General features: G+C 38.2%; 1 protein-coding gene across 6 annotated transcripts; it reads left to right on the plus strand.

Annotated features, from left to right (window-relative positions):
- The first annotated feature begins 141 nt into the window (after positions 1-141).
- LOC132790097 (5-hydroxytryptamine receptor 2B) lies at positions 142-25,454 on the plus strand. 6 transcript variants are annotated; one of them, XM_060798532.1, is made up of 11 exons: positions 1,011-1,327; positions 1,530-1,799; positions 6,652-6,896; positions 6,949-7,155; positions 20,491-20,624; positions 21,006-21,115; positions 21,194-21,383; positions 21,454-21,591; positions 22,283-22,615; positions 24,194-24,643; positions 24,865-25,454. In XM_060798532.1, the coding sequence occupies exons 3-11, from the start codon at positions 6,779-6,781 to the stop codon at positions 24,961-24,963; spliced, it is 1,779 nt and encodes a 592-aa protein (XP_060654515.1). In that variant the 5' UTR covers positions 1,011-1,327; positions 1,530-1,799; positions 6,652-6,778; the 3' UTR covers positions 24,964-25,454. The 6 variants fall into 6 exon arrangements, 5 of the variants coding, with proteins under 5 accessions (XP_060654518.1, XP_060654515.1, XP_060654517.1 ...); XM_060798534.1 differs by having other exon boundaries at positions 1,011-1,304; XM_060798535.1 differs by lacking the exons at positions 1,011-1,327; positions 1,530-1,799 and adding an exon at positions 142-477.
- Positions 25,455-26,622: the final 1,168 nt, after the last annotated feature.

Consider the following 26,622-nt stretch of genomic DNA (forward strand, 5'->3'; position numbering starts at 1 on the left):
CAACTTCAATACGATCGCTTTGCAAAGTCTCTATTTTATTTTGCAAAAATATGCAAAATTATATTTCTATTATGTAATTTTTTGTTCGTCAGAGTAAGTTGATTGCTGCTGTTGATTGCTATTTTTTTTTTTTGATATAAACAAATTCTAGTGCACGTGAAATACTTTTTATCAAAATTTAATTCTTTCTCTTCTTACTTTTCTCCCAATAGCTTCCATTTCTACTTTACCGCTCTTTTGCTCTTTCGCTCTCGGAATTACTAATTTTTTTTTTTTTTTTTCAAAGGCTGTCTCGATACTCACCAACAGAAAGGTCAGTTACAAGTCTACGTAGAACGCTTGATAGAAGCGGCTGCTTTTTAAATCTGTCCTCATTTGATACTGTCAAAAGTGATTTCGCACATTGTAAATTCGCTGAAATATATGTGGATTTATCAATATTCTGTGGAGAAGGAACAAAAGTTTTTAATTGCAAATGTATGTATTGTATCGTTCTCGACAGTGAAGTATCCGCTTCACATTTAGTCATAAAACATGCCTAATTAATATACAAATAATAACTAATATATACCCTAGGCTATATTGGGCATATTAGTGCAATATTAAATTAAAAATATACCATAGAGAACAAAGTTTAACACAACGTCAACCAATGCAGTTCAGGACCGACTGAACAGCCGTTTTTTATCATATACTATACAATTATTTGTTAAATGTTTTCTACTGATTTATATGGCTCTATATCTTAAAATCTCCGAGATATAGGAGAGATGGACAGACAGACAGCTTCTCTAATTACTTCTCCAACTTCTATCAAGTTTGAAAATAAAAAAATATATATTCTGTAAGGGTATGCGAAAGTCTCGTGAAAATGTTTGAATCAAATATTCGTTTGATAACTGAATAGATTCCACATTATGTTCTCGATTTATTTACACAGCTTTCAGCTCTTTTTTATTATTTCTCTCTTCCTCTCTCTCTCTCTCTATTTTGTATGTATCTTCTGATGATTTAATTTGTCACTATCTCATGATACTAAGCAAAAATACGCTCTGACACCAGTCTGCGTAGAGCTCTCATTGAGGTTGGCTGCTTCTCAATACTGTCAGCTAAAGTTAAAGTGAAAAGTGAACTATTAATCAATAAACAGAAACTCACAGAAAACAATTCATTGTTATCGATAATGGCTGAGGACTCGTGTAACATCAAGATGTGGGCACGCTTAACAGCCCGAATTAATGCGTGCTACTCGATAATCTACTTGGGAATAGAAATCATCAATGCGTCGGATCATTACATAGGCGGTTAGCCATATACACCTACAGTGGTGAGCAAAATTGAGTGCATGCTCACGACGCAGAGTTTCGTCGCCCACAAAATCATAACCATACCAGAAAATCAAAAAAAAAAAAATTGTTTTGTTTTATTTTGATTATTTAAATACGAAAAAACCCACATAAACTCAATTTTGCACATTGTCACTTTTTCCTTCAATAATTTTTTTACGACCTGCGACTCTTTTCAACAAGATGGGGATCCGAAGCATGCTGCTGAAATTGTTAAGGAATGAAAGAAAAAGCAAAATTTTAAATTAATGGAGTGGCCAGCACAAAGCCCCAACCTCAATCCGATTGAAATTTTGGTCAATCATGAATCGGCAATACGAAGCAGCTCCATCAAAAATGAGCAACCTATGGGAGCGTGTTGAAGCAGAATGAAGTCATATTCCTATATTCCTCCATATATTTGAACATTTTGGAGAAAGCATGCCAGACCGTGTACAAGAAGTCAATATAACGGTAAGTCTTGCCGATTTTTTCTGAGAGAGAAGTAAGAAAGCGAAAATAGGTAAAAAAATGACAATGTGCAAGATTAAGATTATCCGGTTTTTTTCGTTTTTACTTTAAGTCTCTTTGAATGTTTTTGCTTAGAATTTATTAAGAGTTAAATCATTAAAATAAAACAAACCAATTTTTTGGATTTTCTGGTCTGATTATGTTTTTTGGGGGGACGAAAATCTGCGTCGTGAACATGCACTCAATTTTGGTCGCCATAGTATATTTGATTGACCTATGTTATATGCATATGAAAGACAATTATGTTTTTCAGTCGGAATGTTGGCAACATGGTTTGGACTCTATTCCTTCAATATATTGATAAATTTGTTCTTTGCGGGAAGAAGCAGCAAATGGGAAAAGTTTGATGTAGTATTTTGGTTTTGTACTACGTTAATATTATTAGTCATTCGACTTGTGTGCACTGACTACCGCAATTTGAGTATTGGATTCTTGGTATTCGCAATATTTGTAAATAGTAAGTCCTTGAATATTTTTAAAAAGTGTAAAAATCAAGAAATTGATATATGCTAATATCTATTCACAGTTTATATGGTATTTTCACTCATAATAATATCGTTATTGGGTTACCAAGTGGACAATCCTAATGCGGACATTTCAAGCTGCTTAAGTTGCGACCAAGTTAATAATAGAGTAATAAGTGTGGCGACGGATGCTGCAGAGGAAACAAATGATGAAGATCTATCGCATAATCTTCGCTCTACTATAGACCCATACCGTACCGACTTAAGTTCTAATAATGATTCTCAGATTGTTTTTGGGACAGCCCCAACTTTTAATGACATAAACAACGATTCCCGGAATGATAATGCTACAGCCCCAGATTTCAGTGACTTAAACAATGATTCTCCAATTATGGCTAGATCGGCTGATGCTAACGCTACTTTGGATGTCAATGATCCTCCTCCAAGCTACGATTATGTTATGACTCATGGGAAGAAAAAATTCTAAAATTATATTATGTAATATAATGTCCTGATATCACAGAATTGATTTTGTAATTTAAATATGAAAGTAGTATTCGATAGGTCACGGGCAATACTGATAGGAACGAAAGCAAGAATCACATTATTTATAAAAAAAAATAACTATTTGAATATTCATGACTCTAAAACTTCTTATTATCACAATGATAAAACGTTAATTATTATGCTGATAGTGATCAATAAGGTTGATGACACAGGTGATACAAAATCAAATTGAAATGAGCATTTTAACAATACTCAAGTAATCTCAGGTGTGATTAACTTCGCAATGAACAAATATGACTTATAAGTAAACTGATAGACACTCTACGTATGAGTGTATTTATTAACTTATCTCAGGTAACAGCCTTAGATGTGATGTTACAAATAAAATAATGTTGAAAATTGTAATATATTTGTAATTACTTTATAGCTTTTTATACTGTATGTTCACGATAAATGTAGAAATATAGAAAATTTTTTAAATGTAAATTTTTTTGTTCTGAATAAGTTCTAAAACATGTTTTCGGTGATATTAGCCTCTCTTTGGCTTCGCTCTCTCTCGCTATCGCTCTCTGAGGGGCTATTATTTAAATATTGATCTGTTACCTTGGGCAGTGACAGACTTTTACTCTGTTGTCTGTGGTAGCGTTCATAGGCAACAACTTAAATAAGATCACTATGCAAAAACTTTATTTTATTTTCCAAGACACCTTATTATAATTATTGTAAGCAATAATTTCGATAATTGTATTTCTATCATGTAATGTTTAGTTTGTCTGAGTAAGATCTATAAGCTGTTATTGATTGCTATTTGTTTTTGATATGAACAAATTCTAGTGCACATGCACCGGCAATAGCCTACTTACTAATAAAATGTTATTCTCGCAACCGCCCGCAATTCTACTTTACTGCTCTCTTGCTCTTTCGGTCTCGGAGCTAAAAACTAATCTTTTTTCGAACGCTCTCTTGTATCATAACTCACCAACAGTTAACTAAGTCACCAGTCTACGCAGAGCACTTGAATAAAGCGGCTGCTTTTTAAATCTGTCCGCATTTGATAATGACTAATGTGATTTTGCACATTTTAAATACCAGTAACATTGCCAGCTCTCGGCTACGGATACATTAATAATTAATTATTGACAAATTAACAGTGAATGGTTTAATATATCATAGTCATTGTTTATCGCTGTCTTACAATACGACAATATTCCCTTGAGAAGGTTATCTGATTGCTCGATATAAGAAAGCTATTAATTGAAAGCAGATATAATTTTTTTACTTCATATTGTTAATGTATGTATTGTTGTGGACTTTGACATATCCGTTTCCATTTTTTTAAATAAAGAAAAGTGCGGGTTTTTTCTTAAAATATTAATATACCAATATCAGTACAATATTAAATTCAAAATTTACTATAGAGAACAAAGTTTAACACATTGTCAACCAATGCAACTAAGGGCTGACTGCACAGCCGTTTTTTGCAATATAAATTTCTACAATTTCTTCTACTTCTACAACTTTGTATAGCTCTATATCTTAAAATCTCTGAGATCTTGGAAAGATGAACAAATATTCCTTTGATAACTGAATAGATTCCACATTTTGTGGTCGCTATATTTGCACAATTTGCAGCTCTTATTCGCTCTTAGTCTCTCGCCCTCTCTATTTTGTATGTATCTTGTGATGATTTCATACATCGCTATTTCATGATACTTAGCAAAAATGTGCTCTGACACCAGTCCATGTACAGCTCTCGCTCAGGTTGGCTGCTTTTCAATACTGTCAACTAAAGTTAAAGTAAAAAGTGAACCAGTAATTATAAACAAAAACAATTCATTGCTTATCGATAATGGCTGAAGACTTGTGCAACATCAAAATGTGGGCAGGCTTAACAGCCCGAATTAATGCGTGTTTCTCGATAATCTACTTGGGAATAGAAATCGGCAATGCGTCGGATCATTACATAGGCGGTTAGCCATATACACCTATATTTGATTGACCTATGTATATGCATATGAAAGACAATTATGTATTTCAGTCGGAATATTGGCAATATGGTTTGGACTCTATTCCCTCAATATATTGATAAACTTGTTCTTTTCGGGATGCAGTCGCAATTGGAAGAAGTTTGATGTAGTATTTTGGTTTTGTTTCACGTTAATATTATTAGTCATTCGACTTGTGTGCACTGATTACCGCAATTTGAGTATTGGATTATTGGTATTCGCAATATTTGTAAATAGTAAGTCCTTCAATAATCTTAAATATGTAAAAAGCAAAAATTTGATATGCTAATATCTCTTCACAGTTTATATGGTATTTTCACTCATAATAATATCGTTATTGGGTTACCAAGTGGACAATCCAAATGCGGACATTTCAAGCTGCTTAAGTTGCCGTCAAGTTAATAATAGAACAATAAGTGTGGCGACGGATGCTACAGAGCAAACAAATATAGAAGTTCTATCATATAATCATCGATCTCCAGACTTATATCGTACCGACTTAAGTTCTAACAACATTAATAATGATTCTCAGATGGTTTTTTGGCCAGCCCCAGCTTTTAATGACACAGACAATGAATCACTGAATAATTTTGCTACAGCCCCAGATTTCTGCGACTTACACAATGATTCTCATATTATGGCTAGATCGGCTGAAGCTAACGTTTCCTTGAATGTAAATGATCCTCCTCCAAGCTACAATGATACTATCACTCGTGGGATGGCAAAACTCTAAAATTATATTATATAATATTATGTAATCCTGATATCACAACGATTGATATTTTAATTAAAATATGATAGTAGTATTCGATAGGTCCCGGATAATATCGAACATAGGAACGAAAGCAGAAATCAACATATTTAAAAAAGATTAACCATGTTTATATGCATGACTATAAAAATCTATAATGTCACGGTGATAGAAATTTATTTGTAATGCTCGCAGTTATCGAAAGGCTGTTGACACAGATGATACAAATCCAATGCGTTTTGTGTCAATACTCAAGTACTACCTCAATCTCAGGTGTAATTAACTTCAGAATGAACAAATATTATGCACGAGTAAACTGACAACTCTACGTATAAGTGTATTTACTTATCTCAGGTAACAACTTAAATGTGATGTTAAAACGAAAATAACGTTGAAATTTGTAATATATCACTAATTACCTTATAGCATTGTAAGATATATTTTAATAATAAATGTAAATATATAAATTTTATAAAATTTAAATAATGTTTGGTAAGGGTGTATACTATTAACTATTCAAGCTATGAAATATTATTTATTTATTAACTTCTATGCTGCTGACGCTGTTGACGCGAAAGTTATAATACCTTTCTACCCTATGGGTAGCGGCTATAAAAATTCGACATCCAGTTTTGCTAAGCACTCTAAGGAAAATTAACTGAAGACCAGTTAATTATTCACAAAAAGTTCTTTATATATCCTAGGCTGTTTTATAATAAGTTAATCATACATCAATATGGATTTGCATTTTTATAATACCAATCATATCATGCAAAATATCAGAAAATGACTGGCAACCATTATATTATATAGTATTAAAATGAATTTCCTATCTATTACTATGTCACTTTTTGTTTTGTCTTTAATTACGATGTTTAATTTGTGAATGAATTTTCTGTTAGGGTATGTTATTTGAATAAAATATTCCTATGATAACTGAATAGATTCCACACTATATTTCCACGCTATATTTGCACAGTCTTCATCTCTTATATATCCACTCGCTAACTTATTTGCTCTTTCTCTCTTTTATATATCTTTTGATGATTTCATTCGTCGCAATATAGTAAATGTGCTCTGACAGTCTTCGAAGAGCTCTTGTTCAGGTTGGCTGCTTCTCAATACTGTCAGCTATAGTTAAAGTGAAAAGTGAACTAATAATAATTAACAGAAAACAATTCATTGTTATCGATAATGGCTGAAGACTCAATCACCATCAAGATGTGGGCAGTTTTTACAGCTCGAGTTAGTGTGCTCTACTCGATAATCTACATAGGAATCGAATTCATCAATGCCTTGAATCATACGATACGTAAGTCATATAGACCTCTCTTTGATTGACTATATATAATTATGTTTTTCAGCACGTGGAATGTTAGTAATTTGGCTTATAGTCTATGCTTACAACGTAAAAATAAACTTTAATTTTGCGGGATGCAACCGCGATTGGGAGAAGTCCGAAGCGGTTGTTTGGTTCTCGACAATGTTAATTGTATTGGTTGTTCGACTTTTGGGCACTAACTATCGCAACTTAAGTGGCGGAATGCTGGCTTTCGCAATAATTGTTAATAGTAAGTTCTTGAATACTTTTAAAAATAAAACAAAAACAACATTAAATTAATATATGTTACCATCTCTTCACAGTTTTTATTGTATTTTCAATTATAATATCAATAATATTGGGTTTTAACCTGAACAAACCAAAAGCAGACACTAAGATCTCCAAAAGCTACGACCCAGTTGACAATAGAATAGTAAGTTTCACAACGGATGAAACAAATATTGAAGATCTATCAGATAATCTTCGTTCCGCTATAGGTTCATATCATACCAACTTGCACAATGATTCTCCCACTGGTGGTGTTATAGGTTCAAGTTCTAGCAACTTAAATTATGATTCCCAGATTGTTTTTGGTACAGCTCCAACTTTGAATGACTTAAATAACGATCCCCAGATTAATTTAGCTATAGTCCCAGATTCTAGCGACTTAAACAATGATTCTCATAATACGGATAGATCATCTCATATTAACGTTATTGTTGATGTGAACGATCCTCCTCCAAGCTACGATTATGTTATGACTCCTAAGAATGAAAAAGAAAAAGTATAAAATTGTATTATTTAATACTGATATTACAACAGCTATAGTAATTGAATATGTACTTTTAAACGAATTGATTAACTAATACCTCGATATATTTGATAGACCAAGAACAATAATGAACCTGCAAATCAAAGAATAGCTAAAGTAATCAAATATTTTTATACAAATTTATCTAATAATACTTATACGAAAGTTGTGTTAAATATGCCATGGAGAATAATCAACCTAAGAGCCAATGCAGGAATATACATAATAATATTAATCTACATAAAATTAACCCTTTTTAAAAATTCATAATGTCACGATGATAAAATGTTAATTATAATACAGGCAGCAATCAATACGGCTGATGACACAGATAATACAAAATCAAATTGAAATGAGCTTTTTATCAATACCCAAGTACTACCTCAATCTCAGTTGTGATTAACTTCACAACTAACAAATACAATTTACGAGTAAACTGCCAGACACTCTGCGAATGAGTGTATTAACTTATCTCAGGTTCTACAACAGAAATGCTGCTAAAAAATTTAATATGTATATTTTTAGTTATTTTTATATTTCAATATATAACTTTTTTATTGTATTGTATTGTAATATATATAATATATAATATTGTATTGTATATAACAATAAATATAAATATAGAAGTTTTATACACTTTAAATTAATTGTGTGATTCGTAAGGGTATACACTGTTCACTATCTAAACAGACAACAATGGAATTTAACGCTTATTTGTTGTGCACAAGTTCCACAGCACGTGCTCATTGTCGTTAGACTCTCTTTGGGCGCGTTCTCTCGCAATTAATCTCTCTCGCGCTCTCTCGCTCTCTTGAGGGGCTGGCAAGTAATACGTTCGCCAGTCTACGCTGAACCCTCGTTCTGGGCGAGCGGTCTCGGGTTCGGATTTACGTTTGTTTATGTAGTAAGAGCGAACCCCTATCCACAGCTGAAAGGAAAGGAACGGCACTCGTCGCACGCCAAAATGAGTAAATTTTTGGACTTGGGCCTTGGCATTTCCCTAATCAATGTCTACTATTCGCTATCATATTTTTTAATGTGGTGCGTGGAGTTGCAATATGGGTATGAGGACGGTAAGATAGACGATTTATGTTTCATTCAATTTACTTGTAATTATTCGTTAATTCAACCAGATGTTTTGTTTTCCATAGACACTGAGACATTTGTTTGGCTAGCTGTTTATACATGCAACCTCTTTCTCAATGTGTTTCTCTTTTTGGGGCTGCGCAAGAGAGATCGTCTGGCCATTCTGGTCTGGTTCTCTTTGACTCTTCTCTGGTTTCTGCCCAAGCTCTATGGTCATTCAAGGGGCTGTCGATTGGACAGACGCGGTTCAACGTACAAAATGGTCAATCTTGTTGTGGAAAGTGCGTATAAGTCGCACATTATTGCGAAACTGAACTTAAGTAATCCATTGTGTGTATCTTTCTCTCTCAACAGTCTATGTGATTATATCGTTTCTGGTAATGATACTGGTTTATATATATCTGCCCCAGCGGAGAAAACGGACTTTGACCAAACAGCGCTCCGTGAAGGACAATAACGATGATCCCCGGGGACATTCAAATGGTTGACTTAATGGACAAAGCTGCCCCCTCAAATGTGGAGGAGATAAATGCCAAAACGGATGTTGTTGGCTGCTTGGATCAAAAGGTCACAAGCTTTGAGTTCCATAAAGCTGAGAACGGCAGCGATGACGATAATTAGACTAATGTACATAGCGAAAAAAAAAAAACAAAAAACAAAAGAAAAAAACAATACTTAACATTCCTGCACAAATTTTTAGAAAATTTACAACTTTAGTAATTTGAAATTGTTGTTGACTAATGAGGGTAATCAAAATGTAAATTATTGTCACAAACTTAGCCAATCGTTCCAAACGCGAGTATGCTCACCTGATGCACTGACTTACATATACATACAAACATATACATATTATACATATATATACAACCAAACATATATAAAATATATTGTAAATTTGTTAAGTTTATTCTTGGTATTTTAATGCCTGACAATAAAAAGACCAGCGACTAGATGTCGTATCATTGCAAAAATTCCTGTTCAGATTTCAATTATTTCCTTGGCCAAATTAATGCACTTATCGGAAAAGCCAAAAGTTTTGTTGGCAAGAAAACAAACAGAAAAGCTGAGAAACGAGCAAACAGTCAAACAGACAAGCGGACAACAGCAGCAGCAGCAGCAGACAAACAGCCAAATGAAGAGAAACTTAACTAACTTTTGTAGCTGGTGATTTTGGCCCAATCTCTGTGCTCTGTTCCTCTTCCTGTTGTTGTTGTTGTTGTTGTTTATTGGCTGAAACTGAGATGAAAACTGGGCAAAAGAAAGCAAAGGGATTACGATCAAAGCGTTCGATTGAGTGTGTCAATAAATTCCTGCCAGTCGCCCGAGTGCAGAACATTTGTCCGGGCATCAGCGATAAATAGTTGGCCCCCATCCATACATCCCCTGCGACTGCTGCTGTTGTTTCTGCTGCTGCTGTTGCTCCCTAAACCCGATGAGCAGCTCTCTAGAGCATTTGGCCAAAAGTTTTCGTGTGAATTTAGTGCGGCTCATTAAGCTGACCGGGCCACGTTTCGATGTCCTTCTCTCAGTCTCCAGTCCGACCAACGTCACTCATGTGTGTAGTTCCCTCTATCTATGTGTGTGCGCTATAAGTGTGTGTGGCAATGGCTTTTTGTTCAAACTTCATTATGTAGCAATGATGAAGAGGAAATTGTTTGGGCCATTGTCATTCGCAAAGTCATTCGCCTCAAAAGAGAGCGCAAGCATTTTCGCCATTGCCAATGCCACACGCATTTGTCAATCTTTTCATTTTCATTTTCATTTTGTTCGCTTCGCTTTTGTTTTCCTTTTTATTTAATTTAACTTGTATTTGGCTTCTTTTTTCGGCTACTGCCTTTTCGCCACACTTAGTAAGGTTTAAATGAGCGCGCTCATTAAGAAAATTAATGCTAGGCATTCATTAAAAGTGTCAAAGTGCGCACATTAAAATATCATATAAAACTCTAACAGATCCTTGGTCATGTCCTTGGCTTGGATGCCATTTTAGCTTCAGCTTCGGCTTTGTTTTTGGCGTTGACATTGTTATTGTGTCTCGATTTTATTAACAAACAAACATTAAATACACATAAAACGTTGACGCAGCGATGCGTAGCTTTGTTTTCCGCTGCTCATAAAAAAGTATTACGCGCGAGAGGGAGACTTAGAGAGACCAAAAAGAGAGAGACAGAGAGAGAGAGAGAGCGACACAAAGAACAAACGAGATCATATAGTATATATATCAGAAAATATACATTTATAGTGTATGTTGTCTCAGGGCATCTCGTAAAACTAAACCGCAATTCATCAGTAAATTCATTTTGGCAGCGTCAACCGGTCGATGCTGCTCTGATTGTTGTTCTCGTCGCACAACTGCAAATAATTTAGTGCGCCGCCTGAAAATATGCTACGGTTTTATGCGCTCATAAAATGCCCAAAATTGTTTTTATTATATGTAATTATTGTGTTGTGCATGTGCGAGTGTGTGTGTGTTTATGTGTGTTAGTGTGTAGCAAGTTTATTGGCATATATAAACTTGAAAATGAACTGATGATTCCTTCGCTATCGTTCCCTTGCCTTTTGCTTTGTCTTGCCTTACCACACATAAAATTTGAGCTCATTTTCGGTTGTCAGTTGTTAGTTGACAGTTTCGTTTGCTTATCTGTTGCCCGCTTCGCTTATAAGAGCAAATTATTAAGCTTTTTGCTTAACTTTTTAGCCATTCGAAACAATGGCAAAAAGTCAACAAACTTCTGCTGCAATTGGCCTTGCATCAGCAGCAACATTCGCTGTGGCAGCCATACTAAAGTGCAGCACGTTTAATAGCTAGGGGAAAGTTGATTTTATGTCACGCACTCTGGCAATGGCAAAAGCTCGCCCTTGCTCTTAATGCTCCCCATCACACACACAAAGCCATATAGACAAACAGAGACACACACGCACTCGCAGATAGTTTTCAACTGCTACACGTAGCTTGCTGCAGGGGTCTTTGTCAGTCGTGAGTGTTGCGATTGCATTACAGCTTTAACTTTCTGGCTCATTAGGATGATGTGCACACTTATTAAATGTATAGGTTAAAATTGCCATCGGGCGCGCATTGAAAATGGCTTATTGCAGCAACCAGATTGCTTATTGCAGCAGCAACAATAACAAGAGCAACAAATACGCATTTAATTAAAATTCTCCCAATGGTCGGAATTTTCTTTAGCCCCTACGGTCTTTAAATAATTGCAGTGCTCGAACTTTTCTACAATAAAATACTATAAAGCAGGAAGTTGCCAGGGAAGTGAAGATTTCAATAAAGAGTACGCAATCATTATTAACTTTTATTTCAAGTGCAGTAAGAAATCCTATAGAGAGTTTCACTTTAATTTAGAGTGGGCAAGTTTCAAAGGCAATTATCGTTTCGTTGGTATTAATGATAAGAGTGCAATTCAATAATCAGTCACAATCGTGTTGATTGCCATTAGAGTTCAAGTAGTCCGTTTGTAGTCTTGCTTTTGTTGGCCACTCAAAGGCATTAAATTGAGTCAGCGCCACGCGTCGTATACGTAATATGCGCCTAACGCAAAACTTGACTAAATTGTTGGCAGTGTTTTATGTGAGGCTGCAGAGTAAGCGGAAAGGAGAGTGGCGCATATTTTATAGAGCAAGGCACAAATGCAACAATCAAAGTTTTATTGTTGTTCAAATATTGAAGAAGGAAATGTTAAAGTGGCAGAGCCAGAGAATGGGTCGTGACCCCACATAAGCCACAAAGGCAATGCTAACTTAAAAGACAATCACAAAAGGCCGACCAGCAGCAGTCAAGAGACTAGAGAGTGGAGGTGGTTGCTGACCAGCAAATGAATGGACGTCGTAATAATTGCAGACGCCGGGACGTGTCCAAAATGTCACGTACTGGCAATAAACCGCTGCTAATTTACGATGGCCCCCAGACATGGACTGGGCCAATAACAAAGCTCTGATGGCGGCGGAAATCAAATGGCAAACGAAGCAGCTCTCCTAAGCAGCCACTTGGCCACTTCGAAAGTCGAGTTGAAGCGCCATGTGAGGCGGGGGCAGTGGCAAGGGTGAAGCGAATGTTTGGGTGCTTGGATGCTTGGGAATGTGGCACTTTACGGCGACTGCATAGAAATGGCCTTCAAAATGGACGCAAATATCGAAAATGCCAATAATGCCGCATAGTAGACTAAGCTTAATGCGCATTAGATGAAGGACAAAAAAAAAACAGAGAGGCACGCAGACACAGCTGCAGAGTCCAGTAGCCAATGTTTGTGGTAAGTGATTGGGTGCGGCAGAGCTTCCACCAAAAGGCAGTCCAACTTGTGGTGGCCACGCCGCTGCATTAGTCATATTAAAAACTGCTTAAATGCAAATCCCCTTCTTCTACTTCTTCTACTTCTGCATAAAACGCGGCATTGTTGAAAGTTGCCTGGAGCGTGCAGCATGCAAATGGAGCTGGCCAAAAAAAAAAAAAGAAAAGTTTGTTTGGCTTTGCAGCTTCATTGAGGCGGAAATCCCCCATCTGACTGCTGAGTGTTACCACAATTGCAGCAGCTTAGCTTGAGCTTGAGCTTCAGCTTGATGCTGTTGCACTTAAATGATTTAATTGCAGTGAATTTGAGGCGCAACAAATTACCGTGGCGCAGCCCTCAACAGGCAGCCGCATTATTAAGAGAGAGAACAGAACAGAACAGAACACAGAGCTCCAATTCCCTTTTTTCGATCTCGAAAAACTGGCATTCTCTTAAATTGGAGACGTGGAGACTTTCCACACAGTATAAGAGCGTGGCATGCGGCAGGCGCGTGCGTTGGCAAAGTCTACAGGAAATCAGCTGGTTGTGCTTTGAGCCTTCGCCAGAAACGGCCACATTGAGGCAGTTTGTCAATAGTTATGCTTGGGTATAGGTTAAAGACGCATGTGCTGAACCGCCAGCAACAGGACATTAAAGACCAAAACAGTTCCCAGCTTCAAGACTGACAACACACACTTGGTTGAGAAAACAAACAACACAAAAAGTGGAAAATCAAAATCTAATTAAATCAATCAAAAATGTAAACAGAATTAAATCTTAAATTCTAGTTGTAATTGAAAATGAAATGACAAAAATTAAATTAAAGTCAAAGTGCAGAGTGCGCGTAATGAAATAACAAAACGTGAAAGACCCGCATAATTAGGACGAAAAAAAGTAAAGAAAAGTGAAATCAAATACAAAATCAGCCATTGACACGCACACAAATACCAGGGCAGACTCACATACACACTCACTCACAGTGACACAGATACACATGCAGATGCAGAGATTGCGGCTGTGAGTCAAGTGCGGGATGGGGCATTGTTGAGGTTGCCCCTTGCCATCGTATCGTCGACGGTCCTCCTCATCGTCTCTCGTCTGTCGTCTGTCGACTGTCGGTTGTCGTCTGTCGGTTGTCGGTTGTCGCCCCGTGACACTCGGTATAAATATTTATGTTGACGAATTTACCTGCGGCAGAGCGTCGCTAATGAAGCGAAAAAAATGAATGTGAAAGGACATAATTATGCTTATGTGTGAGTATAATGAATACTTATGAATATTTATTTATTTTTTTTTTCGTTCGTTCGTTTTTTTTTCTGCACTTTTTTAACGTTTTCCAAGGTCAGTCATCTGCCAACTGCCAACACTCATCGCCATCGTCATCGTCAGACCATAAATCCACCCGAGAATACCAATAACTCAGCACTGCGAATTGCTATGAGCTGCTGCTTCGGCAATCAGAAATCGCTGGAGAAAAGTATAAGCAAATATTTTATATTTATTTTTCGTTAGTGAAAGAAAGATTGCTGTTGCAGTTGCTGCTGTTTCCATGGAGCTACTTCCACAGAACTGCTTTTGCGATTGCATTATTGTTTGTCATTGCATTTGTTGAGGGCCAAATTGCAATGGTAGCAACTTGGCCGCAGGTCAATCGAATCCAATCGAATCGAAGAGTCCAAGTTTTTATGGCTCCGTCCGCTTCACTTGATTAGTTCAATAACTAACTTCACACAGCAAATGGGGCGCAGACAGTTGCAGCGCGATGCGTCGTCAACGGCAATGACAAAGTGCAATTAGTGTCGCGGCATTAGAAACTTTCTCGATATGCTGAAAGTTCAATGATGGGGCAAGATCAAGAGGAAATGCGCACTTAAGTGCAGATTGTAGTTCGACTCTGCTCATCATTTCTAAAAGTTCTTTCCACAATGCTCTATCTATAGATTTACAATTAAAGTTGAATATCGCAATTGCTTTAAAGCAACGCTCAACAATTGCCAAAGCATTGTTCTGGTATTTAGCAACTAAAATATACATATTTGATTAAAACATTTGCTCAATAAAAAGCCACTACTAATTGGCACATTGTCCAACTGCCACAGACAGTCGAAAGAATAACGTGAGAGCGAGGAAGAGATGAAAGGATTGAGGGACCCAAAAGTTCTAGGCAATGGACACAGCAAATAGAATTAAAATGTGTGCTACACATTTTCAAATGTCCACACAAGAAGAGTCAGTAGGAAAACGAGAGAGAGAGAGAGAGATAGAAAGAGGGAGACGGATAGGAAAAAAAACACAGAAAGAGTTAAGCCTGATAAAGATTATGCTGACACAACGGCAGGAAAGTGGGGCGAGTGGGGGTCGACGCTGCCAGTTTCAGGCAACACACACACACAAAAAAAAGAAAACTTTTTGTATATTTATTAGAGTATGAATTAATTCAAGTGTGAGCAAATGTGAGTGTGTGTGTGTGTGGTATATATACACTGCATTCTACACAGCGTAAAAGGATTCCATATCCCTGACTGCGGTTGTTAAGCAAACTCGCTCCTCTTCGGGGTAGCATGCCCCAAAGCGAGTTTGTTGCAAACGTCAGCAACTTGTTTTTATATTTTTGCGTTGAGTTTTTGTTTTTTTGTTTTACATGTTGTGGCTCCCGTTACAGTTGTTACACAGCTACCTTCGTCTGGAATTTGGCAGAACAAAAAATTGCTATATACAGCAAGCAGCCTTGGCACAGCAGCAACAACAAAAAGTAATAGCAACAGTCCCAGCAGCAGTAGCATGAACAACTGCAACAACATGAGTGAAACCACTCGCATTCATAATTAAAAGCGATTCGCGAAATGCACGAAAAGTAGCAACCAAATAGAAAAACGTAAAACATGAAAATAAAAGTTGCAAAAACAGAGACAGCATACAAAAAACAGTTAACCCTGCGCAGCTGACAAACATTTAGTGCATTTATTAATAGCCAAGCTGAGACAGAGGCAAGGTAAGCTAAAGGGAAGAAAGGGGGAGAGAGGAGGGGAGCCAAGGCGTTGGAGGCATTGCACACTTTTATGGACAGGCAGGAGGAGATGCGCCTGGTTTACCTTGACTATGAAAATATTTCTCACACATGAGCTGCTTGGGCGCATCGCCCTGCCTGCCACACTACCACAGTTGCTGCTTGTTCCCAATGGCTGCCTCCTTCCCACAGCGTTCAACGGCATTAACATTTTAGCCAGTCTATGAAAAACCCAAAAGACACACATATACAACAGTTTCAGCTCAGCAGCCAGACTCAGCTGAAGCGAGGGCAGCCTGAAGAGTTTGCACATACGAATGGCAAACGAGTTGTGACAACTTTAGGAGCAACTTTCGCTGCCAGTCAAGGCAGTTTGCTCAGTCTGTGTGTATCTTTCTTCGCCTGCAACCACACACATTTGTTAATGTGTATGCACACACACACACACACTCTCTTGCACTCACATGCAAATGAAAGCGCTGCTGCTGCTGTTCGTTGCTTAGTGTTGTGTTAGTTGAATTGCTGCCTCGCTGGCTGCCTTGACAGAGACAAAGGTCACCTAATGTGTTGCATTCTCATGCATACAAAAGGGCAAGTGGCGCCACCAACAGTTGCACTCTCTCTCTCTCCCCCATGCATTAAATGATTATAAAGTGAATGGTGTGCTCACAAAGGTGCAAGCATTCTTTATTCTTTATTTATTTTTTGTGCTCTTTATAGAAAACACTTTCAAGCGCTGCGAAACGGCGGCGATTTGAAATTCGTGTGAAATTCACTGCGTCCTTCGTAGGGCAGACGACTTCCAGAATCGAAGCGAGCTCCTCTTTGGGGCAAAGCTGCTGTTGTCAGCAGCAGTTGCAGCAAGCAGAGCAGCAATAGCGGCAGTAATCGATGTACTCCGATCAACATTGTGAAATAAACTGAAATGTTTTTTAACTCCGAACAACATTTTGAATTAAACTGAAATTCGTTTGAATATAGCAGATAATCAATGGGTTTTTTTTATAGATTAAGAAGGGGTCAGCAGGTTAGATTAAGGCAATTGCGCAATAAAAATACTGCGACTGTAATACACTGCATAACAAACTTACGACTGTTAGATAAATGAATCATATTAGTTGCACTTTCATGTTTAGTTGGCAATTTGGTGACACGTTATGATTACGCTTGAAGTTGTTGTCAGCGTGATTGTTGTTGTCGCTGTCTGTGCTCGGATTTTGGTGGCAAATCAAATGATTTATTTTTGGTCGCATTTTGTTGTTGGTCTCTTTATGTTTGCCATTCACAACTGACAGTCTATCTCTTTAGCTATCACTTCCCCCCATCTCTCTTTCATGCTCACTCACTGACTCTCTGTCTCTTTCATTCTCGTTGTTGCTTTCGTCATTTCAGTTTACGTGTTAAGTGCTTGGCAAGCACGATTAAGGCGCTTTATCACCCGCAACAACGGCACCAACACGAGCGACAAGCACACCAGCAACAGCAGCAACAACAACAACAACAACTGAAACAAAATCAACAGCAACAGCTGCGACGCCAGCAACAAAGGCGCTTACGGCGAACCTTGTCGCAACAGCAGCAACAGCAACAGCAACATCAACAACAACAGCAACACCAACATCAGCAGCAACAAGAACTGTTTTAAGCACTCGCTCATACATTGGCCGCCACGCCCATTGGCAAGGAGTGGGCGTTTAAGTAGAAGCAACACAACAACACATTACTACACAACAGCAACACACAGCAAAAAATATTCGTGTACATTATGCTTGGCGCAACGACCACGCCAGCAACATTGCTGGAGTTTGGGGCAATTGGTGATGTTCCAAGCATTTTGGAAATAGAACTGCCAGCAATATTGTTCAACGAGAGTCTCTACATTGAACTGAATGGCAGTGTGACACAGCTGGATGCCAGTGGCATTAACCAGACCAGCTGGAACATTAGCAACAACATCATCAGCACCAGCAGCAGCGGTCTCAATGCCACCAACAGCAACAACAGCGTCGTCGGCAGCGGGGTCAACAGCAGCAGCGGCAGCAATGCAAGCAACCAACTGGCGACGGCCGAGGAGGAGCAACAGAGGGCGGCCAACGAGCGAGCTGCAGCCGAGTTTTGGCTGTTGGTCAAGATGATAACCATGACCGTTGTGCTCGGCCTAATGATACTCGTCACCGTTATAGGCAAGTACACAACAAGTATACAAAAAAAATATATATAAAAACGAGAGAAAAGTTTATCAAAAATACATTCAAGTCGCCCTCGCTTCCGTTTAAAGCAGCAGCTGGCAATTTGAGCTGGCATCTTCTCCTCCTGTTTTTTTTTTTTTGTGGAAAGTGTTTTGAGAGTGGGCGTGTTGCCAGATTTAGGCGTTAAATTATTCTCAAATTTATGCCGCCGGGGAATTTGGTGCAAAAGTTTCCATATCGCCGCCAAAGTGAACTGTAAATGAAGTGAAATTTATGATGCAGAAGATTTTTATTGCGCCCCTTGAAAATTTTATTGATTTTCGGCTTACAAAGATGATTTGCTGCCTGCCTGTGATGCCACGACACACGACAGCAACCGAGCGGGGAGGTGGAGAGATTTGGAGTAATAAGGAGCAGAGCGTAGGAGAGCATGTGGCAAGCAAAGCGTGGCAACTTTTTGCTCAGAGTCGCGTTAAAAAGCTTTGTGTTAAACGTCGCACTTAGCCTGCGACTGTGGCAGATAGAGCCGATTGAGCGGGAGGAGTTCAGGGATTCGCCTGGGACGCCACGCGAACAGCGACACACACACACACACACACACACACACAAACGACATGCGACAACAACGAGAACAACGGCAAACAAAGTTTCAAAATGTTTGTCGCTTTCTTTTTTTTGTGCTTTATTTCTGTTTGCTTTTTTTTCGTCACTGCTGTTGCAATTGTTGTTGTTGTCGGCTTCGACACGTGAAAAGCTATTAAAAGCGCGCCAAGGCGTCAAATGGAAATTACGAAAGCACCAACACACATAAGCAGGCACTCAGCCTGCACACACGCGCAGACATAGAGACACAGCAAACAGTGTGCGACTGCTCGGCACACGCGGCGTATGTGCAACATCCTGGGCAAAGCGACGGCGACAAAGCGACACACGGACACAGACAGTGGAAGCATCATATGCAAATGCATTTCTGGCACGAGCCAAGCGAGGACAAAACGTTTTGATAACTTGCAGACAAGCGGAGACTCTCAGCAATGAGAACAGCAACGGCAGACAGACAATAGCCCAAAAATGGGGGCAGTTGGGGGAAAGAGCAGAAAGTTTGAGGGCAATGCTTTTGGGGAGTCGCTGTGGCAATTACAATTTGCCAAGTTGCATGCGCTTAATCAAAGCGTGCGATGCCAGGCAGGCAGGCAGCAAGTCCATCAGACCATCAAACAGGCTGGCAGGCAGGCAGGCGTCAGGCAGCTTCTGCGTCTCATTTGCATCACACAGAAATTGACAGAGACTGCAAGCACCTTGCCACATCGTGCTGCACAACAGCAACGGCCATACGTTGCACGATTGCCGGCAATTAGGGAGAACTTTAGGACAGGTCCTTGGCAGTACTCCTCCTGCTTCGGCTGCTGATTGATTTCAGCATAGTTAAACAGTTGACCCAATTTCATTGCTGGCATTTTAATAAGGTCTAAGGTCAAAGGTTGTTGCTGCTGCTGCTATGGCTGCTGCTGCAAGTCACGTCCAGCTCAAAGTCAATTGTTTAACGTTTAAATACGGAGTGAATAAATACAGATTGTGCAGATTTATTGAGAGAGTTTAATTTCAATTTGAACAATTAAACAAATAGCTATCTCGATTCATTTGCAACTCTTGATTTAATTTGTATTAATCAGACGCATTTATATCGTATAGGTATTGTTGTACATGCATGCCGTAGTATGGCAATGAAATGATTACTTTAATAATTGGCATTCATGAGATAGCTGCGTACAGAATAGTTGACATGCCATTCCGTACCTGACACATTCATTTTATGATTAAAAGATATTTTATTGTAAATGCTGAAATAAGTTTATAAAATTGTTGTTTAAATTGTTGTATTCATAAATAGATAGATATTTTTACAGTATGATTAACAGATATTTGACTAATCTGACAGCAATTTACAAAGCTATTTTTAAATTTAATTGGTATATTTAAAAATAAAATTAACGTTTTTGTTATTTATACAATGTCTGATGGAGTTTTGCAATTTAACATAAATATCATTCAAAGTTAATTTTAGACGTAATTCCTATACTCAAAAATAGCTAAAAATATTTGTTATCTATAACAACGCCACAAAAAACTAATTCAAAATTAAATTGGTAAATTTAAAAATAACTAAAAATATTCATTATCTTTGCCACTTCGATTATAACATAATAAATTTTTATAGGAAACGTATTCGTTATCGCCGCAATAATTCTGGAGCGTAACTTGCAGAATGTTGCTAATTATTTGGTGGCATCTCTGGCAGTGGCTGATTTATTCGTTGCTTGTCTCGTCATGCCACTTGGCGCCGTCTACGAGGTGAGTTGTTATTATTATTGTAAATGTAGATTGAGTCCTGTTGTTGCTGCTGCTGCTTTGTTGTCGCCGACGTTGCAGCAACACAAACTTCATTACCCTAATGGAAACTTGGAGCGAAAAGCGTGCAAATGAAATTAAGCGCAAAGAGTTGACTTTGCCATACACTCTCCACAAAGGAGACAACTTCTATGTGTGTGTGTATGCGTGTGTGCGTGTGTGCGTATGTGTGTGTATATGGGTAATGAGCCATTGCGCGTTGTTAATTGTTTAACTTGCGTCATCTTGGCAGCAGTCGGAGACAATGACATAATTTAATTGCACTCAAACCCCCGCTGGCAAAAACACTCAAATCTCTGACTTGTTCTTTTCACAAATCTTCAGATAAGCAATGGCTGGATACTGGGACCCGAGCTCTGTGACATTTGGACCTCATGCGATGTGCTTTGCTGCACAGCTTCCATTCTCCATCTGGTGGCCATTGCAGCGGATAGGTGAGTGTGAAATCATCATAAAGCAATTATTTGGCAGTTTAGCACATTACGCATACGCTACGTTGTACGTGTGTTTAGATACTGGACCGTTACGAATATCGATTACAACAATTTGCGTACACCGAAGAGAGTATTCTTGATGATCTTCTGCGTGTGGTTTGCCGCATTGATTGTCTCGCTAGCACCGCAATTCGGCTGGAAGGATCCCGACTACATGAGTCGCATCGAAGAACAGCAGTGCATGGTTTCACAGGATGTGGCCTATCAGGTATCAGGCATTTAATAGCAAATTTGCTAAATATCACGCAGTCCATCATTGTCTCGTATTTCTGCTGCAGATATTCGCCACATGTTGCACCTTCTATGTGCCATTGTTGGTCATCTTGTTCCTATACTGGAAGATCTATTTAATCGCCCGAAAGCGCATTCAGCGTCGCACACAAAAGTCATTCAATGTGCGGCTAACTGAAACAGAGGTGAGTAATCGATTCGTATGTTCGTGTACGACACGTGTCGTGCTACTAATGAGCACGAGATTGGCCCACAATTAAAGTGATACATTTTTGTGGGATGCTTGTCACAATAGCAAAAGATTATTACGCATACGCAGTGAGTGGCAGTCAACTAATGAAATTTGAGATGATGATGATAACCCATCTGGCAGTCACAATGAACGTGTCATTAACCGAAACAATAATGCGAATCCTTTGCTGCCCATTAGCATGTGGCCCCAGCGAGCACTTGAAGCCCCAACAATGCCACAGCCAGGATTTATGCTCCCTCCATTTGGGCTCGTTTCATGAATGGGTTGCGTTTCGCTGGAATAAAGCACCGAATTCCGCTGAATTGTAGAATATATATAGAGATAGAAAACAAAATGTGCCTCTGGGGTGCGACTAGCATCACTTACACAGCTACTCTGCGCTCTCTTTTGTAGTCGTTGGTGTAGCTGTAATGGATTCTATTTGTGAATCAAACAGCCAAATAGTTGAAGAGACGGCTGAACCAGACGTCTATTTAATTTGCAGCGTCCTAACTAAATATTTTATTAAATACTTAATTAAAGAGAGAGCGCATTTCTGCTTTTAATTATTCTTTTATGCAAATCGTCTAATAATGAACCATGAAAATTCTCCATAATTATTTTAATATTTTATTTTGCTGTAGTACGATTCGACAGCGCGTGAACTGCAAAAGGAGCAACGGGGGAAGCGTCGCATGGCCAAGCGTGAACAGGATGTCGAGGAAAATGGAGCTGGCGATGGACAGCCACAGCGACGCACACGCAAACGCATGAAGATTTGCTTTGGACGAAAATCAAATACGGCCAACATCATTGCGGGATCCGAAGGTGCAGTGGCTCGCTCGGTGGCCGCCATTGCGGTTGACTTTGCCAGTTTGGCTATTACACGCGAGGAGACGGAGTTCAGCACCAGCAACTATGATAACAAAAGCCATGCGGGCACCGAACTGACCACCATATCCAGCGATGCGGACGATGTAAGTAACCAAACAGTTAAACAAACCCATTACCTTGTGTTTGGATACCCGTTAACCGAAGGGTAGAAGGGTATTGTAACTTTGTGGCTACAGGTAATGGTACCCTATGCATATGTATATGCATTCTTGATAAGTGTGACTTTACAGCAGTCTATCACTGTATGAACGCCTAGATCTCAGACACCATAAATGATATAGCTTGATTTTTTGAGAACACTTGATATTGCTACTCGTATAGCAATCGTAAATTCAAACCAAGAGTCTCAATAGGTACACGTAATAATAATTACTCTCGTGATAAGATAAAAAAAAACTTAGGACTCATTCAAGCAATTAATTGATATTTGCTGATATGTTTTACTGTTGATAATTACTTTTATTGATAATTTCGTATATTTTGAATACCAATAATCGAAATATAACTTTTGGTATATTTTAGTATTTTTTCAACAGGTTTATTTGGTAAATTGAAATAATATTTAAGCGTTGTTTTGTTTTTATTAAATATTTCTATAAATATAGCTCTTAGTATATTTAAGTATTTTTTCGGAGGATTTTTTTTCTATTTCTATATTTCTGCACTGTTTTGCTGTTATTGAAAATAGGTAGAAATATAGTTTTTGGTATACTTTGATATTTGTCTATCATATTCTTTTGGTATATTTAAAAGATAATACAGATCAATGTTGTTGTTGGGTAGCGGATAGTTCACAGTCGAGCACTCCCGATAGTAACCTTATTTCTTATTTATTATACCCGCTACCCATAGGGTAGAAGGGTATTATAACTTTGTGCCGGCAGGAAAACAGGTAGAACGAGGCATCTCCGACCCTATAAAGTATATATATTCTTGATCAGCGTCAACAGCCGAGACGATTTAGCTATGTCCGTCTGTCCGTATGAAACACTGGATCTCAGAGACTATCAGAGATAGAGCTATAATTTTTTCGACAGCATTTGTTATGTTTGCACGCAGATCAAGTTTGTTTCAAAATTTTGCACTCCGCCCCCGCAAATCCAAAAAATCGAATAACAAGCGTGATTTTAAAGCTAAAGTTGCGAATTTTGGTATACACAATAGTATAGTAGCTATGATTCCTGAAAATTTGGTTGCGATCAGATGAAAATTGTGGAAGTTATTAAAGAAATACTTTTGTATGGGCAAAAACGACAACTTACTAGGGCTCTTAGTTGCTTTGGCCGACAATCTATTATATTGTGCCGTCTATGGTATATTTTGAATGCGGTACTACACCGATATACTAAATATACAATTTTGTATATTTTTTAATATTTTTGCACTATATTTGGTGTATTTTGAGAATAATACCGCAAAATATATTGCTTTTATTTAAAATGGGTAGCGGGTATCTCACAGTCGAGTACACTCGACTGTAGCTTTCTTACTTGTTTACTATATTTTTACGAAGATATAACACACTTTTGCTTTTATTGAAAATGTGTAGCGGGTGTCTAAAAGTAGAGCACTCCTGACAGTAGCTTACTTGTTTTTACCATCTCTTTGTCTTTCATTCTCTCCATCTTCGAACTCTTTGTCTCTCGTCTCTCTCCTTGCAGTATCGCACCAGCAATGCGAACGAAATCATTACGCTCTCCCAGCAGGTAGCCAGTGCCACACAGCAACATCTAATCGCCTCCCATTTGAATGCCATAACGCCGTTGGCGCAATCCATCGCCATGGGTGGTGCAACAAGCAGCAATCAGACCCCGGGCAGCGGCGGAGGAGCAGGAGCAGGTGGCACTAGTCCAATGGGTGGTGGCAAGGGAGTGCTGTCGAGCATTGCGAATCCCCATCAAAAGCTGGCCAAGCGCCGGCAGCTATTGGAGGCGAAGCGAGAACGGAAGGCAGCACAAACATTGGCCATCATCACCGGCGCCTTTGTCATCTGTTGGCTGCCCTTCTTTGTGATGGCACTCACAATGAGCCTGTGCAAGGCTTGCGAAATTCATCCAGCAGTTGCATCGCTCTTCCTCTGGCTGGGCTACTTCAACTCCACACTCAATCCGGTGCGTAAATGCAAAGAGGAAATGCGATTTGTCCATCCCCAAGCTGCTTGTCTGCCTGTCGTGTTGCCTAAGTGGCCATTTGGCCATTTGGCTGCGTGCTTTGTCGAGTCAATTATGATTGATCAATCGTTTGGCATACGTGCAGGATTATTACTATGATACTTTCCTTTCACTCATTTCTGCTTTTGTTTCTTGTATGTTTCTATTTGCTACTCTTACAGGTCATCTACACTATCTTCAATCCGGAATTCCGACGCGCCTTCAAGCGCATACTTTTTGGCCGCAAGCATGCGGCACGTGCTCGCAGCGCGAAAATTTGATTTCAACTGAAAGGAAACGAGGACCAGTATCTGTAAGTCCCATCAAAAAAAGGTGAAAGCGAAAGTTACTATTCCAAAAATATGCGTCAACTACTAACTACGAGAATAACAACTCACCAAGAACAACTAACAAAATGGTATGTAAATATGATCTAAACGGAAATGGAATTGAAATTGACATTGCATTGTATTAGATTAATGACTAGTTAATGGTTAAGTATCTAGATGTAAAGTTAGCTTAGTAGCGCGCGTTAAACGATGTTTTAGCAGTGACAATCCCAAGTACACGTACTATTAAGTAATATTCCTTGCCTACCTTAAAGTACCACACACGTGCCCCGAAATACAACCGATGGAGAAATCTAACAACAATTTTGATATGCTATTAACACAGCGACGTCGATGTACATATGATAAAAATTATATATTCGAATTATGGTAACTGTAAAACGCTTAATTATATTCGTATTGTAGTTGATATATATATATATATATATATATATGTAAATGTATGTGTGTATTTTATAAAGTTTCTAATGTCTTCCCTGTGTCTTAAAGAGGTCAGAGAAAAATTAATGTTACACAAAGATTTAAATACCATGTGTAAAATCTCCACTTTCACATCAATTTCAGATCTCAATTTAAAACTATAGAAAATTTCTAGTCAAGAACATTCTTCATATCAACTCCAGCTGAAAAAAGAGAGTATCATACCGAATACTAAAGTATACTCAGGAATTGAAGGCGAAAGTGGAGACGGGAACAAGCAAATGTCCTGTAAATAGTTTTAAAGGCTGGGTCCAAAAACTTTGTACGCTTTCCAAAACCAACAAAAGAGAAAAACAAAACTGTGTTAGTTCCATGTGTTGCAAGATTTAAGCATACGCATTAGATATTTATGTTTCGCGTTCAATTAATTAGCATAAATTAAGTTTAAAATTAAAAACACTTGAAGCGGGTCTAACTAACTGAATGTGTAACGAATTAACGCACAGTTTGCAAAAAATAAATACATTTAAACCAATTCACTCACTTTGTATAACGACAGATGATAGTAATTAGAAAGCATAGTAGTAAGACAAGAGCAGCATATTATAAATTAAACAAAAATAAAAAAAATAGCTTAAACAAATATCAAATGAAATTATTCAGAAATTGTGTAATCAAACTATGTAAATGTCTGTTATTTTACGCTGCAAGACTAAAACAACTCAAATGAATAAAAACAACAAAAAGGCAAAGGCCAAGCACTTGCATTTCATTAGCTAAACATGAAACACATATTTTTACATGCGAGAGAGTAAATTTTATTTGATGCCGCTGGTGCAGAAGATGTATGTGTGTGTGTGTGAGTGTGTGGCAAAAGCAAACAAAGCAAAAGTCAAACTTTTGTTTATTATCTACTTTGTCTGCAACAAAGAGCAACCGCAGCATAGGAGGATGATGATCAAGCAACCACACTTTTATGCAGCAGCAGTATTCAGGTTTTAACTACGAGTATTTAGTAAATACTATTTACAGATAATTTTCAATGTAAATGGACTTAGAGCCTTAGAGTAAATATGTATAAAGAGCGATGCAACTACAAGTTGCAGTTGCAAGTGCGTACGTGTGTCTGGCTAATACGAATACGCTTCAATGTGCAAACACATACATACA

Source organism: Drosophila nasuta, chromosome 3, assembly GCF_023558535.2.
Source record: "Drosophila nasuta strain 15112-1781.00 chromosome 3, ASM2355853v1, whole genome shotgun sequence".
In the NCBI taxonomy this organism is placed as follows: Eukaryota; Metazoa; Arthropoda; class Insecta; order Diptera; family Drosophilidae; genus Drosophila; species Drosophila nasuta.